The following is a 27,425-nucleotide window of genomic DNA, read 5'->3' as shown; positions in this document are numbered from 1 at the left end:
AGTTATCAATTAATTTGCTTAAAACTAATTATATTATTTTCTGTCCATGCCAACATAAATATCAGGCCACAGTTCCTCTTAGTTTTGATGGTATTGTCCTCAATCAATTCAAGACTACTAAATTTCTTGGACTTTGTATAGAAGAAAACCTGACTTGGAATCACCACATTGATGTCTTATGTAGTAAAGTATCTAAAAATTCTCGGGTTATGAACCATTTGAAGAATTTTGTCCATAAAAATATTCTTTTAATATTATATAACCCCTTTATTCTTTCATACTTGAATTATGGTCTACTCACTTTTGGGGGATCTTCAACAGTACATGGTTTCAACAAACTCTTTAAGTTACAGAAGAAAGCTGTTTGTAAAGTAAATAATGCAGGTTACCTTGATCACACCACTCCTCTATTTGCCAAATTTGATATTCTGAAACTGAGTGATCTCTATTACCATCGACTGGGTATATTTATGTATTAAATACACACGTAATATGCTCCCTTGGATTTTTAATCATCTGTTCTAATAAACTTCTTCTGTTCATTCACATGAAACATGTAGTTCGTCAAAAGCCAATCTGTATGTGAGCAAAAATAGAAGTTCCTTTTTTAGAAATAGTTCATTTCAACGTGGTGTTATATAATGGAATGAACTCGATACTGGTCAAAAGAGTGTACTGCCGTGGTCTCATTTGCCAAAACACTGAAAGAATCAATCATCAATACTTATACTTTAAAAAAATCATTGTTGTGTTGCCTAAGTCATATTTTAATTTTACATATTTTACCGGGTCTCACTCTTAAACACAATGTCTTGTTTTAGTCCGTGTAGTTGATTAAGTTTTGTCTTGTTTTGTTTTGTCTTGTCCCATGGAAAGGTACAAAAGCTTGGCTTCACCTTTTTCCTTCATGTTGACATCACTAGATATATCCATTGTACATGTACACTTAAAATTATACTGTTTGTAAATAATCTGTCTAAACACATGTAAATTGTTGTACGAATTGTTATCAAGGGTGTCAATGTGAAAATAAATGTCAAATTGACTGAATATCTACTGATGTCTGGATCAAATATGGTTTTACACCACTGTGCATGGTTAATTCAGAATCCCATGTTTTATGTTCTGAAGCAGAGGTGTTGTCTATCTGAAAAGCAGATGATTCCGACGAGTCTGTCAAAGCAGAAGTAACCACTCTTACGTCTTGGCGTAGAGAAGCATTCAAGGCATCTCTGCTTAAAGGGACGGCGACCATTTAGACCCGGTTTGAAAAGGGCCCCCCTGGTATAATGCCTGCACAGTATTCAGCCTACTCCAGGCTGGTATAAGGCCTGTCTGCACATTGGCATTTCAAAGTCCCTGATGAAAGGGGTCTAAGCGGATTAGTGTAAACAATGTATAGAGCTGAAGGATTAAAAACCACAAGCAGGTTCCTTCTGGGATAGATTACATGTACCAGTACTTGCAAACAATAGACCCCAGGATGAAGAAGTTCGAGATCAACAACCAGTCCAGCATCCCTGGCCGGTAGCCAGGCCCGTATGAAAGGGGTTTTTACAACCGGGCGAGCTTACCCGGGGGCCCTTTTCAAACCGGGTCTAAATGGTCGCCGGCCCTTATCAGTCCAAAGTTTTCAGGTCCCTCCACTTTGATTCGCAACAGATGCTCCGGTGTTGTACTTTGCAGATTATTCTGCCAATCAGTTTTTACCTGCTTCATAGTTGAGAAAAATCTCTAAAGTTGTGCACTGGATGTTGGAATTACTAACATAATGTTAATCACACGTAGAATATTTGAGAATTTGTCCTTATGCTGTGTGAATATCAAGAGACCAAAACTTGAACTGCAGCTGGACATGACTTAACACTTTACGCCTCAGAGTTTTTAGGTGTGACCATTCATTTTGAATTTCACCTGATTGAAATTCATTGTCTTGTGCCAACAAGTCAATGAAGTGATCAGGAACATGCTGCAGTTCTGAATTTCCAAACTGCCTCAAGTCATTCTTCTCAGTTGGCCAAAGTTGGACATCAAATATTTTTAGAGCAGTAAAGGCGCCATCATTGTGAAGGCAGAAAACCTCAATTCCAAGCTTGACTTCAGAGTTTGAACATATTCTCTGGTTCTTCTGTTTATCGTAACGACACGGCTGGGGTACTGAAGATTCACTCCTTTAATAGGTTACTTGTCCCTCAGAGTCTATATCATCTGAATATCTGTTGGTGACTTTGGCAGTAGCTGCATCAATCAGCTGTGTGAGATCCTGGTTATGCTGAATTTCACCCAATATAACATCATCATATTTATCATAAACATGTACACGCTCAATGTACACTGCAGACCTGCCAACCTTTAGAATCACAGGAGGTTCCAAAATGTGTATTTTTCAATAAAAATATGTATTTTCCCAAACAAACAGGAAAGAAGTACAAGTACCTTTGCGTGACCTACATACTATTTTGCTGTTTGGAAAAATTGTCTTTACTATGTCACTGTGAAATCATCCTACGACGCGAATGGCAGATTGTGCCGAACTACGTAATCTGTCCAAAGGGTCTTAGCTCTGATGGTGCTTAAATCTTCAGAAGACATGAACTTTCTGATGCTGTGAGTCGCATTCTTCATTTCAGCATTGACACGGTGTTTACCGGTCATGTTAGCATCAACAAGCATCAACAAAGCGTCAACAACTTGAAAATACCCTCTAAGGATTTAAAAGTAGTTTTATCTAAATTTAGAGACTCTAAGACCTGCCTCTCTGTAAAAGAAACACTGAATTTGCTACCAGATTCACGCAGAGAAACGAAACTTTTTTGTGACGTATGGAGGCTGCCATCTTTCTTTACTCCACAGGCTGCACGAGCAGGCTGGAATTTGTCGCTCAAATTTCCACTTTCAAATATCCTTTTTGATAATATGATACATTGAATATAATATGTAGGAGCCTTACTAATATTGTAAATATAAAATGTTTGTATAAAGAGCTTGAATATTTAGTTGAGGCTTTGTTGGCGCTCAACGCTAAATAGCATGACCCATGTTTACTGCATTTACTATGACACTGTGGCATGAAGCAGGTAAACACAATCACCTTGCAGCAGCAGCAGCGATAGTTCAACCAGTGGCTTCAACAAGTCTACCAGTTGGAGGAGGTGAACTACAAATTTGAAATGTGCAAGTTTATCAAGAAGGTATTTGTACTTTTGCCTGTCAATACACTCAACATTGCAGCCAGGTTTGGAAAGCGGCCAAACAAAGACAGAGTAGGATGCCAACATTGCTTTGGCAGCAGGGTTTTTATGGTCAATCCATCTAGACCCACTTGCTTTAGTTGGTTTGTGAACAATGTCATTCATGATAGAAGCTAGTCTTTTGACTTCTCGCCACTTTTGGGACTGTTATGGTACATCAAAGGCACAGTGGTGAGGAAATCAAGAATCTCGTTGAATTCTGCACATTTCTTGAAGACATCCTTCACAGCAAGCTCAAGTCTGTAAGAAAAGAGGGAAGGTAGGATATTGATTTTTCAGATGAAAGAGTTTCAGTTGAATTTTAAGATGAATTTTTGAAACTCACATACTTTTAGTAAGGCCAACAAAAAAATACCTGTGTCTCCGGTTACCAGACCCAACCTAGAAATCATGTGGAACCTACATGTACATGTGTATCTTTTTATCTGACAAAACATTAAAACCTGTGGTGCCTTGCCCAGAGCCTAATTTTGTACACATCATCCCGTACATTTTATTGTTGTAATTTTTTTTGGTATGAGATGGACAGCTCGTGTGTTTGTATTTCAACAAACAGCTGCTTTAATACTCAATCACAGTGCTGATATGTAATATTGACGTGCACATGTACAGTGCGAATCTGAAACTAATTTAGTATCTGTTACAAATAGACACCCCCCACCCAATACAGACCATCATCCAACCCTAATTTGTTTTTCAGTGTAATACGAAAACCAACTATTTTTTGTTTGACCTAATAAAGCTAGCACTGTAAAAAATACTTTCCACATATCAATACTTCATTATGCTCTGTAAGCCCACAGTGTTTTAAATATTTTCAATGAAAAAGATTATAAATTCAGAACATTTTTTATAATGCTCGCCCAATATGGATGAAGTCCAGTAGACAGAAAGAATTTCATGTGGTGTTTAAAGTACTTCATGCCTGACTAGCCTAGAACACCAGATATGTATATCTGTCTACAAGTTACCTGTGAGTAAGGCAATGGATGGACACAAGCCAAGGTAAGTCTTGCTTCAGCAACGCCGACAGTCCTGTCTTCTTTCTCAGGTTTACATTTTTGCACCATCAGCCGTCATTCCAACCAGTTTTGTTTTGTAGTCCAAGATGCCAAGATCAACAAATGAGCTTTAAGTAGCATTTTTGAGGCTGGGAGCTGTTGCATGTTCTATTGACTTTAGGGCGAGAAGTTTCATATCCCTTCCCCCATGCTCATTTAAATACAGAACATAAATGAGCTTTTTCTCATATCACATTATAGTCACATTATAGGCCTGTGCCGGGTACCCGCCCATCGATTTCAAAACTCGATTCCATTTTCCGGGTCGGGTACCCGTAAAAAAGTAAATAAATTAGGAACAAACATCCATGCATAAAATGTCTGTGAAATTTCTGAAGGGCAGACTTCATGGAAAACCACAGTGCCACTGAAAACCTGGTCCCGCCGTCATACATGTACATGAAACTTGAATTCGGAGATCAACAGCTAATTTTGTTATCCACTCTGCCCATTGTACCACAAATCGTTTTCCTAGTTCCGGAATTTTCCTAGTTCACAAGAGTGAAAAAACCACAAAAATCCACGGGCGACAGGTCACTTACTACGTGTGATTTCAAATATTTCTTTAAATTGAATAGTCATATAAACCTTTGCATCTAATGTCTGCTTAATCAAAATGACTTTTTTAGAGTTTCCGTTTTTGTTTTTGTGTCTCGCAAAATGTACCTTGTGGAAAACGCACAGTCTCATTGGCCGGTACGCTAGGTCTTTTGCAGCGATATGAATAATTCAGTGGTTGGGCAATTACTTGGGCTCTTCTGATGCGAGAGTAGTCAAGCAAACTTTTTTGGCCTATTTTTATTGGAATCGGGAAGGGGATTTTTGTTTTGATGTTTGTGTAATGACTACATTGTCATGACTACAGGAAACTGGCAAACGATGTCTGTGTATCGCATTGTCAGCATGTGCGACGTGTCTGGAGGGCTGGGGGTGGGCGATTAGCCTTGTGCTGTAGCTGGAAAATTTGTGGAAACACGCTCGTTTCGAGTATGAGCAGTACATCTTCAAATTAATTACATGGACACAGAAAACATAAACATTACTTTATTTCATAATCCTCTACATCCTCAGTCAAATGAAACTTTATTTCATAATCCTCTACAGTGTTACATTCATGGTCCCGGTTTGTTTTCATGCGGTAATGAGGTTGTAATCACATCAAGAATTTTTGCTCTTCAGCTCTGATTGATAGTTTGCTTGGTGGATTTATCTATTTTTGCAGTTATTAATAATTATGATCATGATTTCATTTGTTTCACAGGTGGTTCCCTAACAAATATGAAGATGAGAGCAATCCTGTCTGTTGTATTTGTTTTTTAATGGTTTGTTTTCTAAATGAAATTACATGAAATAAGTGGTTGTTGGCCCTTATTGTGATAAACAGGTCAAGGGAGGGCAAACAGTGGCATAGCCCGGTGTAAGGATTGTAGGGAGGGGGCATAAGATTTTTTTTCTGTTCATGAATATTTCTTCCAAAAAGATAAAAAACAAACAAAATTGTCTTCAAAAATGCCCTAGGTCCTCACGCATGCTACATCGTGGCACACACACTGCATCTACACCCACCGTGACATCCTGACTATTACTACATACCCCATTCATGCACAGTCCAATCGCTGACTTTTCCTAATGACCATGTGACCAAAGAAAGCCCAGTGAAAACAGATCCGACATGTCACGCCGAGCACGATCGACGAAAAGATGAGATTTGCTACACGAAGACACATGTACAATTAAGCGGCTGATTTTATTTATCAGGGAAAGACACCTTTAGGTAACAAAATACTACATGTAGTATCTCAATGTTGATTATTGCATCCCAAACTACACCATGAGAACAAATAAAAAAGTGTGAAAATAATCAATACCATGCCGCCACAGCAAAGCCACGCGGCCAGGGCTCACCGTGGTGAGCACGTGCTCACGATAGCGTTGCATGGACAGCCAGCCCATGGCCCAGTGGGTGTCTGCACTCTGTAGCTATAACCACATAAAAACGTACACGGTAATTGGGCGTGCAGTTGGGAAAATGAAAATTGAGTGTTACATCGGTAAGAGCGATTAATCAGGGAGCGCTATAACAGGAATCTACTGTATGCCCTAGTCTACAATAATGCCCTGGCAGCTTTTTTTATTAAGGATATCCAACGTCAACTGGTTAATTTTGAAATTATTCCCTAATTATTAATGTCAGTGACAGGTTTTAGGCCTACAACTTCCAACGTAGTACAATTGATATTCGCGGTCGCACCACGATATTGTGGAAGAGCTTGCGGAGTGCAATTGGATTGTTAGGTCCACTCCCATATATGTTTCGTGGTCATCATGGGACAAGTCTCAGATCTTCACCGTTTCATGCATACTTTTCGAGGTTGATCTTATAAAAAAGACTGAGTTGCCTGCCTTTTTGAGAAAGTAAAATAATTCTGAATAGCCTATTTAAGTTTGCAACACACACTAGTCAATGATTACAGTGGAACTACACAAGGGTGAGTGCCCAGAAGACGGCAACCAGGGTGGTGGTATTATAGCTAAATATTGAAAACAGTCATACGTGTAGGTCTATAGAATTATCATCATGAACCATCAAAATAGACTGAATAGTTTGTTGCTAAAATCTTTCAGTCGTGATTTTGAGTCACCTGTCTTTCTGCATGCAGGCGGTTTGTATTCATGAGTTGTCCCCTCGGCTCATGTTTATTCACACTCCCCTTGTCTGGATGACAATTACTGTGATCGGTCAAGCCCCGGTTCAGCTCATTAAACTCTGCCATGCTTGAGTGCGCGCTCCCATGCAGGAGGTGTGTTCTCGCCCTCCTTGACAACACCCGGCCGATCAGGAAGAACGCAGGCAAGACGCAGAATGATGGCGAGTCAATTTTGCGTTGCCGCCTTTAAGTGATCCAGATTTCAGGACTGTGAGGTACTATGATTCAGAGAGCTCACCAAAGGTTTTATTTTCAGCCTGTGCTTTTTGTACCAGGCTCATTCCATCAATAATGCAAGTTGATGGGCGAGGTACTGATTTTGCTGGTGTTGCGTTCTTCTCAAGATTCCCTGCCAATGCTGCCTTGTCTTCTTCAGGGTTCTGTCACAGTTGGCTAAAGACCACGGTACTGGCCCAAATGGATGCTCCAATACTTTTTCCATCTGAAGACCTCTACCCATTGAAATTAGCAACATTTGGCCCAAGAGGTTGAGGTCTGCCTTGAGAATGGTCTCCTTGTCTGAGGCTTTCACTTTTTTCTGTTTCCTCATATTACTGAATGTTTTTAATTCCTGCTTCTTGAACTGGTCTTGAAGTTTTGTGACTGCTTCTCAATGCGTTCTGCTTGGAACTGTTGGTATGCAATTCCTCTAACTTCACTGGCTCGTTGCAGATCTCTTACAACCTCAGATGAAACAGAGGTGCCAGTGGAAATACTGATCAGGTCTGAAGGGTTGGTGTCAAATGGATTATTCCACCCAGTTTCCATCAGGTTAGTAAGGCACTGTACATCCGATTCATCTTTGTGGATGCGTGTTTTCTCCAGGTCATGATGAACAAACCTTGATGCCTGTGCATCTGTCATCAAACCCAGTTGTTTCAAGCATGTTGCTCTAAACTCAGCTGTGAGGTAATGCCTGCTCACAGTAGCTGGCTTGAGACTGAAACTTTTTGTCCCCCCTGCAGCTTGAATGTCTTTATTTGCAGTTTCCTCAATAGTGGAAGAGAGATACTGTGCTTTTTTCACTTTGGTGCAGATGATGCCTGTTTGGGCAAGTCAGCTGTGTATACTTTGGGTTGAAACAATATACCATTAACGCGATGAGATGTTCCACCACCAGTTAGGGTCTCTTCAAGACGATCAATATTGTCATAGGCTAATGAGACTGGGACTTCTTGGTAGATGTTTGAAGGTACAGAGAATCTGAAATCTTCCCCCCTCACTAGTTTTTGAAGGCACAGTGCTGTCTCAATTTCCTCCAGCTTGGAGTAAGATATTCCATGCCCTAGACGATTCGAAGTTTTGATTAACTCAACATTTCAAGTCAGTGTTTTGACAGCCCAAGGGAGCAGAATATGCTTAGCTGTTGAAAAAGAACCTCCACCAACTGCGTACACACAATCCTGCGCAAGTGAATGTTCGAGTCTCTTTACACGTAATGTGGGTGTGCTGACCTTCTCACCAGACAAAAAAATGTGAAAGAAAGAAGATAGTGACAAGGGGAAAGACACATAGTCGGGATTCAGCTCATCAGGTTGTGGCGGCCATCCTTGGTTTATGTCCTTCTGTAATGCCTGTATGTCAGCTCTCAGATAAAGTGTTGCCTTACTGACAACTTGGCCACGATCTGAGGAATCCTTAAGATAGGACTGCAACTCTTGTTTTACCTACATTGGCTCATTTGCCAGTTCAGTAATTGATAGTTTGTTAGGAATGACAAGGAGTGTGCCCTGCTTATTGGGGAATATTTTGAGACTATCTTTGAATTCTCCCTCGAATTTACGACAGATGTGCTTTTTTGTGTGTGTTTCAATTTCTTCTGATTTAATGAATGCAACAAGTTTTTCAGTCATTTCTATCATGGAAACAACACGAGGTTTGGGGAACGGGTCTGATCTGATATACTGGAATAACATTTTGTATGCAGCATCTTCAGCATTGGCATATGACAAAGGTTCAACCATGATCGCACCAGTATTTTTGTCATCAGGACAAAGATTTCCTGTTTTATCACATTTGTAACCTCTTGTGTAATCACGATAACAGGTCTTATGGTAATGTGCTACCAATTCGCACGAGGTGACGGCTAAAATCTTATGATCTACCTTCATAGTGGCCACTTGATGAACTTTATTGTCTGCACGAAGTTCACATGCTTGGATAAGAGGCTCTTTTGTCCGGCAACGCTTGACATATTTGTTGCTTTTGTCATAAAAAATGCACAACGTCTGATAAACATGTGATTTGGTTGTAAGTTGTTCCCTTGGTGACCTCCTCTGGTCAGTACTACAACCTGCACCCGCAAAACCATCATCGCTCTCCACTTTGGACAGAGCAGCGCAAAGACTGTTTATGTGTAAATGTACTCCTACAATTTCTATGGTAATATTTGTCTGGAACAGATGTCTCTGATGATGAAACTAGCAGTATGGGCTAAAAGGCACGAGATTTTGCCACATTGAGCAGGGTCACCCACGAAGACAGATCTTTGGGGCACAGAGGATCTGCAACGTTGTCTTCTTCCAAACATATAATACAAGTCTGTGTACCTTTGGATTGGGAATGACATGTTCGAGGTTTTTTCGAGGGTACATGGCATTCTGGCCTGTATTCTTCATCGTAACATTCCATTTGCGACATTTTGAGAAAATATTCCAGAATGTCAGAAAGAAATAATAATTGTCAAGCTGGAAGAAGATAAGAAGATTGCCTCAAGAACACAGCAAAAACTGGGTTTTATAGTTTATGCAAAATGGATTGCATGGTAATGCAGGAATGACAGTTCAAACATGAAAAATGTATCAAGCAACAATAGAATAGCTGGAGTCTAAATGGAGACCATGTAATAGCTGATCCTGCACATGCAGGCCTAATCACTCCATCAGCAGTCCAGACCGTTTACACAACAGGGTGGTGTCATGGGCCTAGCATGTACACTACAGTGGCATGGTAAAAGGCTCGCGGCCCCAGTCTGCACTAAAGAGTACGGGTTTACAGGCAGACACAAATTCCAGATTGAAGATATAAATCACACTCACCAGAGACTCACAACCAGTGCAAGGTGGGCAAGGTACAATTCATGAAGGCTACAAGCCAAGTTACTTGGGGGGGGGAGAAACATGAGTAGTAACTGACAAGTTTCCGAATTTTGTGTATACAGCAACCTCTCAAGCATGTGAAGTCACACAGCTGGCAAGGCAATACTCAACTTCAAGTCATGGTCATTTAACTGCTTGTATCCTAATTTCTTGAACTGAAAGCAAAGCAGATTAAATCAAGCCCTGAACACTTTTAAACACACAAACTGGCCTGTCAATCACTGTTAACCTGTCATTCTTTCATAAAAACTAATAATTACTGTGAATCTCCTCAACCTAAACATCGGCACAGCATGGATTGTCTTCCACGTGTTGAACTATGGCTGTTTCCCGTCAACTGAATAGAATTTCCTAACTGTATGTGAAATTGCTATGTAACATTTTGGTGAATTCCTTAAACAGCCATCTGTTGCATACGCGCAAGAGGCTCTCAAAGCTTTAAAATTTACCATTAAAATCTTTCCAAAACTAGTCATAAGCTACCAGTTTAGAAGGTCCATCATATTGTTTTGTCCTTTTCATATTTTTTTCATCATAAAACTCATATGAGAATTAGTCTCTCCAGATAGTACCAACAAATTGGCTGGCCCATGGCCTATTAAATATGAGGATGTTGATTTGATGTCACCATCCTTCTTTTTGCAGTAAGGCATTCCAGTGCTTTCTACCGAGCCCCCTTCCTATCATGGAAGTGTTTGCAATGTTTATTGTACTTAGCTGCATGCTGTATCAATGCTAGAGCTCTGGAAGTACCATACTTAATACTATACAACACCACTCGCACCATGCTTCTTCGAGATTGTGAAACTTGCAAAAGCAGTCACCCACCACATGCTCATCTTCCATTTTAGCCAGTAATAATTTGTCACATCATGATCAATTCCCCTTGCTTTTTTTAACGATTTATCAATCTCTTTCAGATTGGCTGCTCCACACCCGGCTAACTTCTTTCCTTCCACCATGATTTCGATTTTCCCCCAACTGCATGCGAACATGTATATGTATACACACACAGACAACTCTCAGTAATATCAGCTTGGGTAAGACGAGACTCCGGTATAGACAAGCATATTTGCCAGTCCCGACTGAATTGTTCCCATTCTTATGAGGGAAGAAATGTGTAATATGAGCTCGGACGTTAAAAGATTTTTGTTAAGACAAGCATTTTTTGTGCGGTGACTGAGTGCGGGGAAATCATGACTAAACTGTGGTTTTCAGTCCAAAAATGTTTAAGAAAATAACAACCACAAGTTTTGAAAAAAGTGTATCCCTTGCTAATAATTTTTCAAACCTACACACCCTTCCAAAGTAAAATCCGATATTCGCCCTCTGCTGTCCACACCACCAATAGCTGGTTTCCTCGCATTTTTATGTGCAACAAGTACAGCTCTGGTGTTGGTTACCAACTAAAATGTTAATGTACGTAAGTCTTTATTCATTAAACTGTATCTCATTTTCATAAACCAACTTTTTAAAATCAAATTCATGTAACAAAACGATAACTCCTACGTGTATGTGCCTTTAAACAAAAGTTGTGCACACTTGTAGTTGTACACATGTACACTTTACGTACGGTCAAATCAGTGATAAATACGTTGAGCAGGACGGCAGCTTTCGCCTCAGACGAGGTCTGGATAATACAAGCTAATTTAGTAAGTCCCAAGGCCCTCATATTAACGAGACTTGACTGTACTTGAACCGATTTCCTAAAAGCCAGTTTGCATATGGCCATGTAGCAGCACTGCCATGAATTTACATCTCTAGAAACAAGGACCTTTTGGGAGTAATGTGCCTGCATACATGTACGTATGATAATTACAAGAATGATTGGTCATGAGAGAGGAACTAACCAATAACAGGTAGGAGTCTGATTTTTACGGGAGTCAAGTTTTCATTTGACACTGGGCATTCACACGATTGCGAAGAGGCTTTAAGGCGAAGCGCAAGCAACTGCACTAGTCACTGATTCCCTCCTTTGGCTACGTAAAGAGAATTTAAGTTTGTGGGAATCCATGAAATTTGTTCCTCGTTTCCTACACACATTGTACATTTCAAAGGTATTGCTTATACTGTCATGTGAATCAAATTGTTTCAACGTACAAATGTCACTGGGAATTAGGGAAATTTAGAGCGCCGTATAATCAACCAACATTTACCCCCTTACAACTTACCCCGCCCCCAAATTTTATTCCAATTTTACTCTCAACTTTTTCAAAAGACCACAAATTTGAAGGGGAAAAATGGAATTCCGGTTAAACCAGAAAGATTCCCATGCCTGCATATTAACACCTTCAACCTCCACCAGCCGTCCACATGAAAATGTTTGTTGACTGCTGCACATAATTTAAAAGGGGCATTCCCATTTGCCAAGCATTGTACAAGTGCATGCATATTTAATACATAACTTTCAGGTGTCTGTTTGAACAGGAAAATTTTACAGATATATATCCTCAACACCCCCGTTCCGAAGAACACTTCGGAACACGTTCCTGCCCGTTCGCTTGCATGAGTGATTCAGAGAGTATTATTATGTTAATTGGCCGTTCCTGTGCATGTGAGAACGATGCAAAGAATATGCATACAAGCTGTTCTTGAGTCTTGGCTAAATAAGTGTCAACAGTGTTTGGTCTGATAAGATTTTTTTTCCTCTCTCTTATAAACGCTCATGCTGTCCCTTTGATGTACCGACTTCCCACATTTTATACATTCTTAAACGATCCTGGTCAAGGTTTTCATTTAAAAATGTCGAGGAGGAAAGAAATATATTTTGACAGGTGGGGTGCTTGGAATAAAAAAAAAATGTGAACGGGTACAGGGAAAAAAACTGTGTGTGGTCTTGGTTTGGATAGAAAAAACGCCAAGGAGAAAAGAATTTATATATTTGATGGGTTGGGATAGATGCTCAGAATAAAAGTGCAGAGGTGCCAGGAAAAAAAAAACTGCGAGTGGTCAAGGTTTTGATAGAAAAGAAATGCCGCAAAGGGAAGAATTAATATTCTTGGCAGGTTGGGTGCTCTGACTATAAAATGCAGAGGTGCTGGGAAAAATTTTAAAACCACACGTGGTCTAGGTTTGGATAGAAAGTAAATGACAAGGAGGAAAGAATGAATATATTATGATGGGTTGGGATTGATACTCCCACAAAAAAAATACAGTGGTGCAGGGGAAAAAAATGAAAACCACAAGTGGTCGAGTTGTGGATAAAAAATAAATACAGAGGAGGAATGAATTAATATTATTGACGGATTGATTGCTTGGAATAAAAATGCAGTGGTGCCTGGAAAAAGTAAAAACCACAAGTGGTCGAGGTGTGGATAGAAAATAAATGCCGATGAGGAAAGAATGAATATATTTTCATGGGTTGGAATGGATGCTCTGAAAAAAATACGCCGTTGTGCCCGGACAAAATAAAAACGATTGGTCAAGGTGTGGATAGAAAAGAAATACCGAGGTGGGAAAAAAAATTAATATTATTGGCGGGTTGGGTGCTCGGAATAAAAAATGAAGTGGTGCCGGGAAAAAATTAAAACACCAAACCTGGTCTAGGTTTGGATAGAAAATCAATACCGGGGAGGAAAGAATTAATATTTTTGGTGGGTTTGGTCTTACGAATAAAAAAAGAGCTGTGGTACAGAAAAAAATAAAAACCTTTGAGAAATGCCGAGGGTTGGGTGCTCCGAATAAAATAATTGGGCAGTTGTGCAAGTGAAGAATGAGAGGAGGAGCTTGAACAAAAGAATGCATTCCTGGCCTTGGCACGCGTGTGAACGGTCTCTGTATTTTTGATCTCGTCCCTAAGTAGACTACAAGTATGAAATAAGGTGGACATTTGACTAAATCTTAAAATGAAATTAACCTCATTCATGTTGCAACTGTACATGAGCCTGCAAAACAGACCCCACTTTTTCAAAGTAACACTAACTTGCCCACCTTGCTGCAAACATGCATTTCTTGCTGCGGTACAGTCTATGATTGATGATCTGGTAGTGATTACCAATCCCTCTCTCAAGGGCTCGATGGAACTGATCCTGAGAGATGCCACCCTTTTCTCTCCAAACTGCCAAATCTTTCTCCAAAACACTGAAATGAAAAATATTGAACCTTTGCATAAAGCATTTCATCTATATGTACATGAGTGCAAAACAAATACAGTATTGTTTTCACCAAACTTGATGGATAATGAAACCTAACCCCCAAGGGTGTATGTAAAATTGTATGGAAATTGGAGGATTTGGGATTGTTAGGGTTAAAGTTCCCTTCCATGACAATTGTGTAAAGTTAAGTCAAGACGATGACATTTACTTTTTATTAATTCTTTTGTATGTCTTCATTATCAAGATACATGAACATGAGTTGGCATCAACACAGTTTTTCCATCATACTGAAAAAAGGAAGGCATTTTCAAATTTTATTTTATAAAGGCTTTGGTAAGTCCTATGGATTGAGACTGTTTTACAAATTTTGGGGGATGTTGTTATACCACAAAAAAAAAAACCAATTTGGGTGGTATAACAAAATAATATATATAATATAATATATAGGAAAAAGCCCTAAACTGGGTTTGCCTTTAACTTTCCTTCTCACTTGCCAGCTGGACCAGCAGTGATGGCTTTTTACTAGTCCGCCAGCATTTTTCACCAGTCCGTGTCTGCCCCCAAATTTCAACGTTCTTTCTTGGCACTAGTGTTTTCTGCTTCAACATTATGCATAACAGTGTGCACTTAATTGTTGATGAACAATCATATATGGCCATGGGAATTATGAATTTCCAGAATATTCATGGGTATAACTCTACTCAAGCAAATTAAACACACAAAGTGATTACATGCTGAAAATGGTTTATTTTATTCACAATCCAAGAGACAGAAAAAAAAAATATCATCTATGAACAGTTTATGTACATGTACTCTACATGTGTGTTTTACGCAGTATGCACATGTACATACACATGTACATGTACGCCAAGCGAAATCTACAGTACATGCTCATTCTCGACTGCGTCCAGTACCCGTAGGGTGCATTCCACCAAATGGTTGTATTTCTGCGTGTGAGCTCATTAATATTTTGTGATCCCACAGGGTTTTTACAATAAGACATGCCATGATCAGGAGGTATCATGGAACTATTTCTATAAATCTTGAATTTGGGATTGATAGTTTCCAGTTCAGGATGACCCCATAAAATTGAAACGAAAGTGATCTTCTGGCCACAATCTTGAATTTTCAGTGTAAAAACAGAGGCCAACCTCTTCCAAAGAGTCAACAGGCAGTGTTACAGGTACTTTGGTCTGATTTTGCTATGTTTTCTATGGTTGCATATTTGGTATGGTGCAATCTGTAGCACATGAACCAAACACGAAATCACAACCGTGACATTGCTGGTGTCACAACTACCAATGACCAATCAGAAAAAACAGTATTGTAACACTCCGACGGTCTACAGGGTTTCACGCCAAGAAAGCACACTGGGCTCAGAACTTCTGTTTACGAGGGCAAAACCTATTTATTTCGGCAACACAGTCAAAACTCGCCTGTCCGAAGACTCACAACAAAACCGAACTCTCGAGGCCGCCAAAAGAAGCCTCACTGCGCAGGTGCGGCGGGGCCCCCTGGTAGGTCCAGCAAGGGCGCCAGCCACACCACCATGGAGTCAGACTGGTGCCCCCACCCGACCAGCCAGCGCCACTTGGTGGGGTTCTGCATCGCCTCCTCAGCCTGCGAGGGGGACCAGGGAGCGGGACCGAAGGGCTGCGGCTCCCTCATCTCCCCGGGTGCTTTTGGTGCCTCCTCCGCCAACTGTGAGGCAGGTCCTTGTCAGGAAAATATTTGTTCATTGTATTTTGCACAGTATTTATTGTATGTTCTTCCGCAGTGGAAGGCTTGTGGTAAATAAATCCCGCGCCAATTTGGCTTGACCATTAAAGTTTTAGAAATTTTTCCCGCCGAATGATTTTTTAGCCTGCGTAAAAATCCCCGATCTCCATAGGTTGCTCAGGATGCGACAGTGGTGCATCTGTAGTTACCACGGGCTTACATAACTTCCATCCAGCCACGGTTATTGTTAAACTAAATTTGCGTTTTGTTTGTATTTGCAACCGGCATTTGCGTTTCTGATTTACTTTGTTTATATTGGGTACAGTACATTTCGATGTTGGAAAGAGTGTCTGTGCATGAGAGAGAATGATTTCAATCTCCAAGGCGGTAACATCAAATGTGTGAGCTGAGAATTTGTGCAAGTGACCGATACGAGCTTCCTGAGGTCTCTGAATCAGCAGATGACGATCGGCCAAAGCAAATCCAGTCCTGGTACGATCGGATTGTCAGATCTAGCTATAACAGGCTTGTACGATCCTGCAGAATCCGGTCCCAGAACTCTGCAACTCTGCCAAGGCACCATTGAATACTGTTGCCTAAAATAACCATTTGTTGTTTTAACCACTTGCTGCCGGGTGCTTTTTTTAACCGTTACATGCACTGCCGGGCGGTTTTTTCATATTTTCGTTTTTAAAAAATCTTCAAAAATTCTTCTTTTTTTTTTCTGAATGCCTAAACCCCATAAAATGGGTGTCCCGTGGCGAGTCTAGCCCTCACAAGCAACCTCCATTGACCCTTCGGTTTTGCGGCCACGCCGCCAGCTCTGTGTAGAGCCCCCATTGTGTGCATTACATAAGGGCTCGTTTGTTCCAGGCCTTGGCCCAGTGCGTTGCTATGCTGCCGTGTTGCTATGTGGAGCGATTGACGGTCAAGACCTCAGCGTGTAATATGCGGTGAGTGCATGGGAAGCTGTGCACGTGCAATGGGCTTGAGTGAATGGGAAGCTGTGCATGTGCACTGGGCTTGAGTGAATGGGAAGCTGTGCACGTGCACTGGGCTTGAGTGAATGGGAAGCTGTGCACGTGCACTGGGCTTTGTCAACTGTTCAGAGAGTGCGGGCAATGATGGACAAATGAATTCATGCTGTAAAAAAAGGGGTCTAAAAGTGTGTCTTTTTCGTGGCGCTGCTGCGGGTAACTTTCGCTATTTTTTGAAGCTATTGGGGTTATTTTCTATTATATATTTTCCCATCTACCAAACTTATATCCCCCCCCAAACCACTCTCATATTTTATCTCCCAACTTGTTCATTTTCCCTCCCATAGTGTAAGATATTTCCCTTCCCAAAGTTTATTTCCCAAACCATTTCAAGTAAAATTTAGAAACCAATAAAATAAAGTACACATAAAAATACACACAGACAAATATTTGGAGAGAACTTCTTTTTCTCTTATTTTCTTCTTGTCATTTCTCTTGTGTTTTCTTTTCTCATTGAAGTAGTGGAACTCATAAAAGTAGTAAAATAAATTTCGACTCTTTCTAATTGAATAAAAATCAAACACCGGTGCAAGGAATAAAAAGTACTTTCCAGAAACTTTTTTGTCATTCTTTTCAAAGGCTGAAAACATGACCACCTAGTAAAACCATTACAAGGAAATGTGCCACTTTTTCAAGAGATGAAAATACTACATCCTCAAAGCAGTACGTTCCTGAAACTTTGTCTTTTTTGTCATTTTTTTCACAGGCTGAAAACATGACCACCTAGTAAAACCATTACAAGGAAATGTGCCACTTTTTCAAGAGATGAAAATACTACATCCTCAAAGCAGTACGTTCCAGAAACTTTGTCTTTTTTGTCATTTTTTTCAAAGGTTGAAAATATGACCACCTAGTAAAACCACCAGAAATGACATACTGTTTTACACTAGATAAGTGGGGCATCAAGTCAAAACACACATGAAAAACACAAAATATAATGTCAATGAAAATGTCCATGAAAATAAATGTTCAAAGTGTCAAACATGCTATCTTCATGTAGCATGTTTGTAGCTTCACCTGCCCACTTGAACAGACTTAAAGAAAGGCACGGGATATGCAAACTTACCATGTCAGGAGAGTGCCTGTCCACACCAAGTAAGGATTCCATGTCTGAGTTCCGAAACTACCTGGATGACAGAAAACTGTTGCCAGAGCAGCCATACAATTCTGGTTTGTTTTAGAGACTGCTACCCAACAAAACTATTGCCCATAGTGATGAGAGCAATGCACTGGACCATAACTAGGCCAAGGACCCGGTGACACTGCTCTGCTGTGCCAATGAAACTGGTGACCACAAGCTGAATATTACGATGATGGGCCAAGGCTAGAAACCCGCAATTTTTTTCAATACATCAACCACATGATCTTGCATAATGTTTACAAGAGCCAAGCAAATGCATGGGTGGATTTGGAACAGTTCAAAGACTGGTTCTTCCAAGAGTTTGTCCCACAAATGACATTTCCTGAAAAAGAAGAACCTGCCTCATAAGGCATGTAAGGCAGTTCTACTGCTTGACAACTGCTCCGGACACATGCCCAAGAACCCCCTTGTGAGCGGCTGTGGGGGAATTCAGTGCAAGTTCCTTCCTCCGAACACTACACTGAAGATTCAGCAGATAGACTGCAGTGTGATGCAGGCCATCAAGATAATCTATTGGAAACATTTTCTCTGCCGGATATTAGACGACAATGTGGACACTGACTTGACTTCAGTTTGGAGTCTGTCACTCTCAAGGACATACATGTACATGTATGCTACAAGATCAAGGAAGCATGGAAAGCTGTCAAGCCAAAACCAAGACAACTAGAAAAAGACCCTCAGCACTCCAAAGGAACGATACTGCAGAAAAAGATAATGATGATGCACCCCTCAGACAGCTGGTTCGGCAGATTGGAAACCAACAAAACTTGGAAGGGATGGGTGAACTGGCAGTTACTGCTGCATTGGAAGCCCTCAATGACAATTTGCTAATGGATGCTGAAATGGAATGGAGTGATGATGAGATCCTGCAGGCTGATGAGTGGGCCCAATCCAGCAGCAGATTCGATCACTGAGGATGACAGCGATGGTGAAACAGAGCCTCCCCCACTTGCTACATGTACTGGGAACCTGGCATGTTTGGGTCTTGTTCTGTGCTTCTTGGAATCTCAGGAAAACACTGACCCCATAACAATCATCAACGCGCAGCACATCAAGAACGTCATCAGACAGAAGAGAGATGAGGCAATGAAGCAGAAAAAGCTGACAGACTTTTTTCAAGATGTGAGCAGACTCCATCAACTTCAAGCCAAACCGGTCTTTTCAGAATACACGTTCAAAAAAAAGATAGATCCTGTGCAACTGCTCTGAGCCCCAAATCCTCTCCTTCAAAAAAAGATTAAAAAACTAGAGGTTTGACGGTTGTCAAAATAACTGCGGGCTGTTTCGGCATTTTTTGCAAAAGCATTTAACAAAAATTTAACTAGGAAAATATCACAACGAATAGTAAACATTACATTTCATGAATGTTATATAATTCAATCAGATTGACAAATGTGCTGAACACTGGCTCTTGAAAAACATCTACAAAACCTTTAGTGGAAAATTTAATATTCAAAACCAGTTGATGACTTCATCATGACGTCATAAATTAAGTCAGAAATTTTTATCAAGGTCTTGGTTGGCACTAACTTTGATGAAAATCAAACATCTCAAAGATACCCAAATTGTGGCTTGAAAAAGTGTACAAACTCAAGGGGCTGAAACAGATATTGAAAAATGAATACTAAATAACATGATGAAGTCATCATGATGTCACTCATTTACAATAATTATTGTTTCAGGGTCTTTGTTGTTTAGAACTTTGATAACCAAACATCGCAAAGGCTTCAAAATTATGGCTTGAAAACGTGTACGAAGTCAATGGGCTGAAATAGATATTGAAAAATCATTAATAAATCAGACAATGACATCATGATGTCATCCAATTACAATAATATTTGTATCAGGGTCTTTGTTGGCTATCACTTTGATAACAATCAAACATCGCAAAATTACCCAAATGGTGGTTTGAAAATGTGTACAAAGTCAATGGGCTGAAAACACCTATGCAACGGCGTGGAGAGAGGGGGGTGTGGAGGTGTGTTGAACCCCCAATAATTCTTTTCAGTCGGCAAATAAAGGGTCATTTGGCAAATGAAACTGAAATTGACGTAATGAATTATTGACGTACAACAACCAGTCGGCCACCAGCATTTCCCTGAAGCTGCCTGAAGCTGTGTAATGCTTACAAAATAAGTGCTAGCCTACTCAGGATTAACATCACTTTTTGTCTGAATCTGCCCATCCTACGGTCCAAAGTCAGGTTCCCGAGTCCCGTGTGTATTTTGTAGGTGCCTGTCCGAGTCGTGGCCAATTGCTGCGCATGATCCCGCTCAGTTTCCTTACATACACGAGGCTCATGTTCTGTAGTCCTCCAGTGGAGGATTAGGGGTGCAAATTAGTTTCCCGCCTAATTTGCACCCCTAATCCTCCACTGGATCCAACACCTACATGCTCCAGTGCACCCTTAGCAAGCCACCAAGCCACATCACGCCTCACCGACTCCAGACAACCTTTATTACACGGCATCCACTCGAGTCAGCAACACATTCTCCTGAGGACGGCCAGAGCATACTGGCTGAAACGTCGAGTTGAACACTCACCGGTTCTTCTCAGAACCACACCTCTTCCAAAAGAGAATTTTTACATGGTGCACCCGCAAACCTACATCCTAAAAGGAAAGAATTAAACTAAAGTGCCTTGAGTATCACTCAGAATTCGATGGTGATTACAGGAAGAGACATGAAGTTTCCTGCCACAGAGGGAAGCATGTGATAGTGGCTCACAAAGGAGCACCTCCAAATCCATTCTTTTTCAAGGCAACAACAGCAGCACCAGGACCAGCAGAAACTACAAGTCATTCTCAACAATCACAGCTGTCAGTCATAGACAAAACAGGTAAAATATCAAATGCCTTGATTACCAAAATAAACTCTGAATATTGTACTAAAGTAGAGTCCCCGGCACACTTTGACTTTAACTTGGCTTTCCTCTAAGTCTTAGATCATTGTCGTACCTTATTACAGTATCTCTTTGGTGAAAAACTGAACTCATTTGGTTAAACACCTTCCTGGTCACATGTGGTGTTGAATCTTTCAGAACAATTCCAGTGTCAGGAAATTTCGTCATAAATCCAAAAATATCAGCATCCGAAAATGGGGCTGGAATTCCCCTGAGTGTTCTGAGACTGTGAAAGTGCTCGCACTGGCAAAACAGTATGCTGTCTTATAATCACCCCTTCAGAGACAATGTTATAACCTAAACCAGTAAACACAGCCGCTTGTTTTCGAGGTCCGCTGTGACGGCTGTGTTTAACTTGAAATTTCCAGATATTTATTCTCCTGTTTATGCAAATGATCTCTATGCCTCGATGAGTATTTGCCTCATTTTTTTATTGGATTGGGTTTTTTACGTGCAACGAGGCAGAGTGCCTTTTTATGTGCAGTAAAGAAACTGCACAATGACTGTACAAAGTGCAAGCTTGTCGAGGTGCCAGGACTCGCAATTCGGTCACTGTGCAGCTGCATGATCAAGCGTTATTCATATTTCGAATCCATGCCACATCATTATATTTTCAAAAGAAGAGAGTTTAACTTCAAAATAAATTTGTTGAGTTCGATCCTCGAACTGAATAAATGGGATTCAAATTTCTGTCAGAGAACTGCAAATCCTGATCTCCACTGCCTTACAGGTGACTCTGTTACAACGTCCTGTGGTCCGATGGTCCATGGACTTTAGCTAGAAAATTTACAGGAGCTGCTCCTTGAACTCCAAGACCATCATCATTTTTTGGATTTTTTTCGAAACAGTTAAATCAAAATGTGAAATAAATCAATGGATTGGTAGTAGCAGTAAAAAACAATCACCCAAAAACCCAAATTTGCTAATTTCTAAATATTACTGCAAATGCAAATCCTACACACCCCCTTAAAACACCCCCTCTGCATTTTACGAATTTCAAGCGTTACGTGGACTAAATTGCCAAACAGGTTACAAGTCAGCAAATTGACCCTGGCAAACCCCCCCCCAAAGAAAATGCCTTCGCTACGCCGCTGCACCTATACAAAGAAGCCGCTCCTTTAAGATGATGTCATGTGATTTGCATTTATTCTTGAAGCATGTTATGAAAAATTACTTGATATTTATACTCTCGGGTATATTTCAAATCAAATGATCAAACATCTAAAAATTACCCTAATGGTGGCTTGAAAACATGTACAAAGTCAATGGGCTGAAATAAATATTGTAAAATCAACACTAAATCACATGATGACGTCATCACAAATTACAATAATTCTTGTATCAGGATCTTTGTTGGCGATCACTTTCATAGCGATCAAACATTGCGAAGGTTTCAAAATAGTGGCTTGAAAACGTGTACAAAATTCAAAGGGCTAAAAATACCTACATGTATTCAGAGAAGCTGCTCCTTTAAACCCAACCCAATGGTTTGAGCCCAATCGGACATGTACTTCACAGTATATAGAACTGTGAAGAGTGCACCTTTAATGTCTCGTGACTCATCGGCTGATGATATTGTCATCACATGAGGTCAATCTCTGCCTATAACCTTCCCTACCTAGCTATCCGCAAGGTTTCAACCCAATCAGACATGTACAATACAAAGTACAATACAAAGCATTGTTGTCAAGGAAAGAGCACAGATTAGAGATTTTAAACATTTGTCTCCTTTGGCGTTTCATACAACACGATCTTCTCTCAGCACCACGTGCTTGGCATTTTGCCAGGTCCTGAGTATATGCCTTACGCACAGTGAGCTGCCAGCCACATTACAGGCGGATATTGCATGTCCACACAAGCAGCAGTCAATGCACAGTATGCGAAAGGGATTTTCGAGTTTGCAAATATTGTAAGAGGTTTTCATTGTGGGAGCTTCATCTCTGTGAAGAAGTACACCACTTATGCACTTCATGCAGCTGACTTCAATGTTTTAGCTATCATCTAATGAAAAATTCACGCTTAAATCTGTTATGGTTGATTTTTACGTAATTCTGAAATATAAAAGAACTTTTTATCATAATTTCCAATCATCGGCCCCAAATTTCACACGTGTTAACTGGGTCAAGATCATCGTCTAAATCAATTTTCAGGCGATTCGGACAAACTTCACCACAGACATCTATTCAAAATTCATTTTTCAGAATTTTTAACCTGTCGTTAGAGGGCACTTGACAATCACGCGACATGAGTAGATGATTTGAAGAATACTATACCCAAACAGACTAACACCATTGAAAACAACTTGATACCTATTACCACTTTTAAACAATAAGCCCACTTCCGGTTTCGACTGGAAGGAAGGGTCACGATTTTGCCCTCACGAGATGAATTGAAAACGTGTACAAAGTCAATGGACTAAAATAAATATTAAAAAATAATAAATCACTTGATGATTTCATCATGACGTCTTTGTTCTAGGACCATCTATACACAAGTCCGCGTGAACATGCTCGGTTCATCAAAGATAAGTCTTGCGCATGACAGTAATGACTCATAATGAAGGCAAACGTTCTTTCGTCACTTTTTATTTTATAGCAAAGGGCAACTCTAACCTAAGGGGTAAAGATAGAACAATCCCTCTCAGCTTGGATTCCTGACCCACTGTTAGTACGAGAATAATGAGCAGCCTCTGGAAAATGGCACCATGGGAGTATCACCCAAGGAAAGTACATGTATGTGTAGAGGATACCATCAACAGACCACTATCCAGGAATGAAGCAGCTATTGGAAGCAACAAAGGGCAGCTGTACCAAAATGCCTTCCAGGGAGAGGATACCTGGAGTCAGAGCTGTCTAAGGGACAGAAGTTAATATAAAAAGCACATTAGGTAGCTGAGACAACACACAGTTGCTACATGTGATTGGCAATAGCAGTACTTGGTCCCATAGAAGAGAGTCGATTACTGCACTAATATGCATTAGAATTCATATCGTTCACATTCACATAGTTCATATCGCTCTTCATGTCATGAAATGATGAAATGTGTACTGCAGTGTTGATTTTCCCAAGGAATCTGGCTGAATTCATTTTGAGGTTTAGGAATTAGTTCTAATGGTCTGAATTGCAGATTTTTTCCACGGCCATTTCAGACAGAATTGCTGGGAGTAAAACAACAGCAACTAGATATCCCATGTCAAGGCAGAGCCAACAATATGTAGACTGTCGGGTACCACAGGACTGGCTAAACCACCCTGCGATGTAGTGTCTGTTCTACTGTGTGAATCCTTCCATCGGAGCAGATGTCTGTCGAGGAGTTGTTGGCTTGAAGATGTGTTACCTTCAGGTTAATCCCAAAGCCTAGGGCTCATCGGAAAATCCAATTTTCAGGAAGCCAAGGCATAGTAAGAGAGCACCTAAGTAGTAATTTATCTGGTGAAGTAACAATGTGCTAACCAATGTACTCCTATGCCTATCACTTGGAAGTTTGGGGGCAGGAGTACCACATGAAGATTAGGAAGAGCCAGTAGAAACTAGTGGTTGAGGGTCCATTGTCAGATTCAACTGTTAAAAGGGAGTGTCTTTACGGTAAGAGGTTTCAGGGTTTTTTTGGGGGGGGGGAATTCCTCCTTGGGTCGAAGATATGCTAATGGAATAAAGGCTCAGGGGAAGAGCGAGAAAGGAGCTTAGTTGAAGGCACCTGCAAAGCAATGTAACCAGAAGCAAAAAAAAAAAAAGGGTCGGAGACCGGAGAAAAGTTAATCTTCATCGAGCGAGGAGTCATTGCCAGAAGACTAGTTAAGTCGGGTGAAAGTTGCACTTGTGACAATGAACAGCTCCAGTATATGCCAATGACGATGAAGCATTTTTGGAGAATGAAAAAATAAGTCTTGTCTTAAAATACAGAATGGCCGTTCCTGTATTGAAGGAACTTCAGCCGATTTACTGCATGCATGGCGAATCAAAGTCTAAGTGCATGCATCCGGGTGATGAGATTGAAGCTTGCTCTCAAATGGAGTGTCCATGAGAAATAAACAAATTAGTCATGAATGTTTGTCCTGCCTGTTTAACCCCTAAAATCTCCACATTTGAAACCAGAACTACAATGGGAATGTAAACAACTCTGATATACCAAATTATTCCCGGTTCGATGAATGCAAGTATAAATTTGAAAACAAACAAAACCCTGCCAAGTATACCTCTTCGTATCGATCATGCAGGCATGATTTGAAGAGGGTACCCGAGTGGCAATCGTAACGAACTTTGCGGCCGACGGTAGACCCATTCTAATCGGACCTTGTAACGGTCCGGTTGTATGCACTTTGGAAATGGCCACATTCAAAGGTCTCACGTATGAAAACAACAAGCACTTAGAATCCACTACGGTATAAAGTTCTGTGAATTCTGGCGCTTGAAATGCAGATGTGGATTGGAGAAAAGCAATAGTAGGACCAAATACAAATGATGTAGCCACCAAGACAAGACCAAATTAACCGGAGGCCACCGCAGAAAACAATGTTTATTGTGAAGTGGCCTGGTAGACAGTAGCATCTACTGCATGACTGAATGCAACAAAAGAACGGTTGGCTGAGGCACACTCTATGACCGTGGGTGGGTTATGACATGTCCCTGACTGAAAGCCGGGACAGAAACGGGCTGGTAAAAGATCTTAAGGAAGCCAGTAGGTGAGCAGTACAGAAGCAGGGACAACCAACCAATGCCACGACCACTCGCGGAACCCTGCAATATGGTGTTGCTGACGGGACGGCAAGCCAAAGCGAGTTGCCCGTGCCACCTGTTTGGTGGACTTGCTTACGCTCCAGACGGCCAGTAGAGGGGCGTAGATGGGCCGCAGGTTGCCGGGTGCTGGAAGACGACCTGCAGGGAGCATCTAAGATGCTAAGATTACCCAAGCAGTGTTACTGGAAGTCGACGGTAAGCTGAGCCGCACCAGCTGAAAAGCTGTTACGACTATGAGTCACCCAATAGCCCTCCTGTGGGCCTCTGTGGGACTCTGCCAGGCCCCAGAAGGCCAGAAGGGGAAGAGTGGACGGGCCAAAGACGCTCGAAGAAGGCCCGTGGGCATGCAGCTGGTCGACCGGATGTATCACCCCGTACCAAGGGACCAGCTGACAGACTGCTGCGAGTCGCGAACTAACTTGAAGTGTGAACTCGCAATGTGGGTATCGCACGGTTGTACCTCGAACCGACCGAAAGGAAGGAAATAGTAAATCTACACACTGTCCCGTTTCCTGGGTTGCAAGGACCGAAACCACCGCACCACTGTCCTTACTATAAACCAAGCAATCCTGGGCCCACGAACAGGCAAACTGCGTACTTGGAGCAGGGTTAGCAGAGCACACTCGGAAAATTTCCCTCTCTAGAGTTTAAATCTAATGTACAAAAAAGAGAGAAGCAAATCCAAAGAAAAACACTGATATTTCCAGTGAAATATCTAGTAGAAAACAAGAACAAACAAACCCAGCATAACAAGACAACCACTGTCAAGATATTCTGTCTTTCTTTTATTTTTTTTTTAAGAGATGAGAGACAAAAATATACAAATTGCCACAACTGGGGCAAATCTAATTAAGGTATATACAGACAAGAAATATAGCAACCAGAATAAATAGACAAATTCAATTTTATTCTGAAATCAAGAAAGATAAACAAGAAACAAACAATGCCACTTAGGCAAAAAATCAGTCTGCCACCCTGCGCAAGACTACAAGGGAATGGCAAACATATATAGAAATATAGGGAAGAAGGAACTGTCTTACCGTTTATAAGAACATGAATGAACAAACAAGGTGAGCAAGAAATTACACCGAAACTACAAGTAGCGGAGGAAAAATTCTTGAAATTTTTGGAGCAGGACTTAAACATGTGCAATAGTAATGGCACTTAGAAAATGAGGATGAACATGTCAGCCGCCTTCAGGGGGGTCGAGTGAGTGAGGGTGTTCAGCTGGTGATCGAGAATTTATCGAATGGAAGTCATGGACTAGGAAATAATGCATTGATCATGAAGCATTGTGAATAAGCATGATTTCTCTGGATCTCATGAATACCAACAGCCGTTCTGCGGAAAAGACATTCCCCCATTTAATTAAAGACATGTAATGTCTTTAATTAATTAAAGACAAGTTAATTAAGTAACTCTCATGACCAAAAAGCAAGGATGTCAACTCTCGTTATTACAAAATCCGTGGGACTACATAAAAACGTTCGTTGTATCCGAAATTTGTTGCTGGCGGAACACATTGCAATGGCTTTGGTGCATTGTTATACAATGCCATGTACAATGCACATACACTTGTATGTGCATAGACATACATATATGGTGGCCGATCACTGCCGTTCGATTTTTCTCTCATAACTTTTTATACCACTGTATTATTTTAAGAGATTATCTCAAT

The 27,425-nt window shown here is 40.8% G+C and overlaps 1 protein-coding gene and 1 pseudogene across 7 annotated transcripts in view; both read right to left on the bottom strand.

Annotated features, from left to right (window-relative positions):
* poglut1 (protein O-glucosyltransferase 1) overlaps nt 1–27,425 on the bottom strand; it is a 166,363-nt gene that overhangs the window by 123,065 nt on the left and 15,873 nt on the right. For 5 of the 6 annotated variants that reach the window (XM_087136051.1, XM_087136052.1, XM_022252495.2 and 2 more), the window contains exon 3: nt 14,049–14,198. In XM_087136051.1, coding sequence (XP_086992177.1) covers nt 14,049–14,062 — 14 coding nt within the window. In that variant the 5' untranslated portion in view covers nt 14,063–14,198. Of the gene's footprint in view, nt 1–14,048; nt 14,199–18,034; nt 18,173–27,425 lie in introns of those variants that run through there. The other variant, XM_087136048.1, reaches the window with a different exon arrangement.
* LOC147799367 (E3 SUMO-protein ligase KIAA1586-like) lies at nt 587–5,886 on the bottom strand (annotated as a pseudogene). The gene is made up of 4 exons (XR_015424988.1): nt 5,879–5,886; nt 4,223–4,380; nt 3,055–3,491; nt 587–1,843 (listed from the first exon to the last, which is right to left on the bottom strand). The product of XR_015424988.1 is annotated as an E3 SUMO-protein ligase KIAA1586-like (transcript).

Source organism: Acanthaster planci, linkage group LG04 (genome assembly GCF_054643075.1).
Source record: "Acanthaster planci isolate LZ-2023a linkage group LG04, COTS_SCS, whole genome shotgun sequence".
In the NCBI taxonomy this organism is placed as follows: domain Eukaryota; kingdom Metazoa; phylum Echinodermata; class Asteroidea; order Valvatida; family Acanthasteridae; genus Acanthaster; species Acanthaster planci.
Note: the sequence above shows the minus strand (reverse complement) of the source record. Positions and strands in the feature narration are given on the sequence as shown.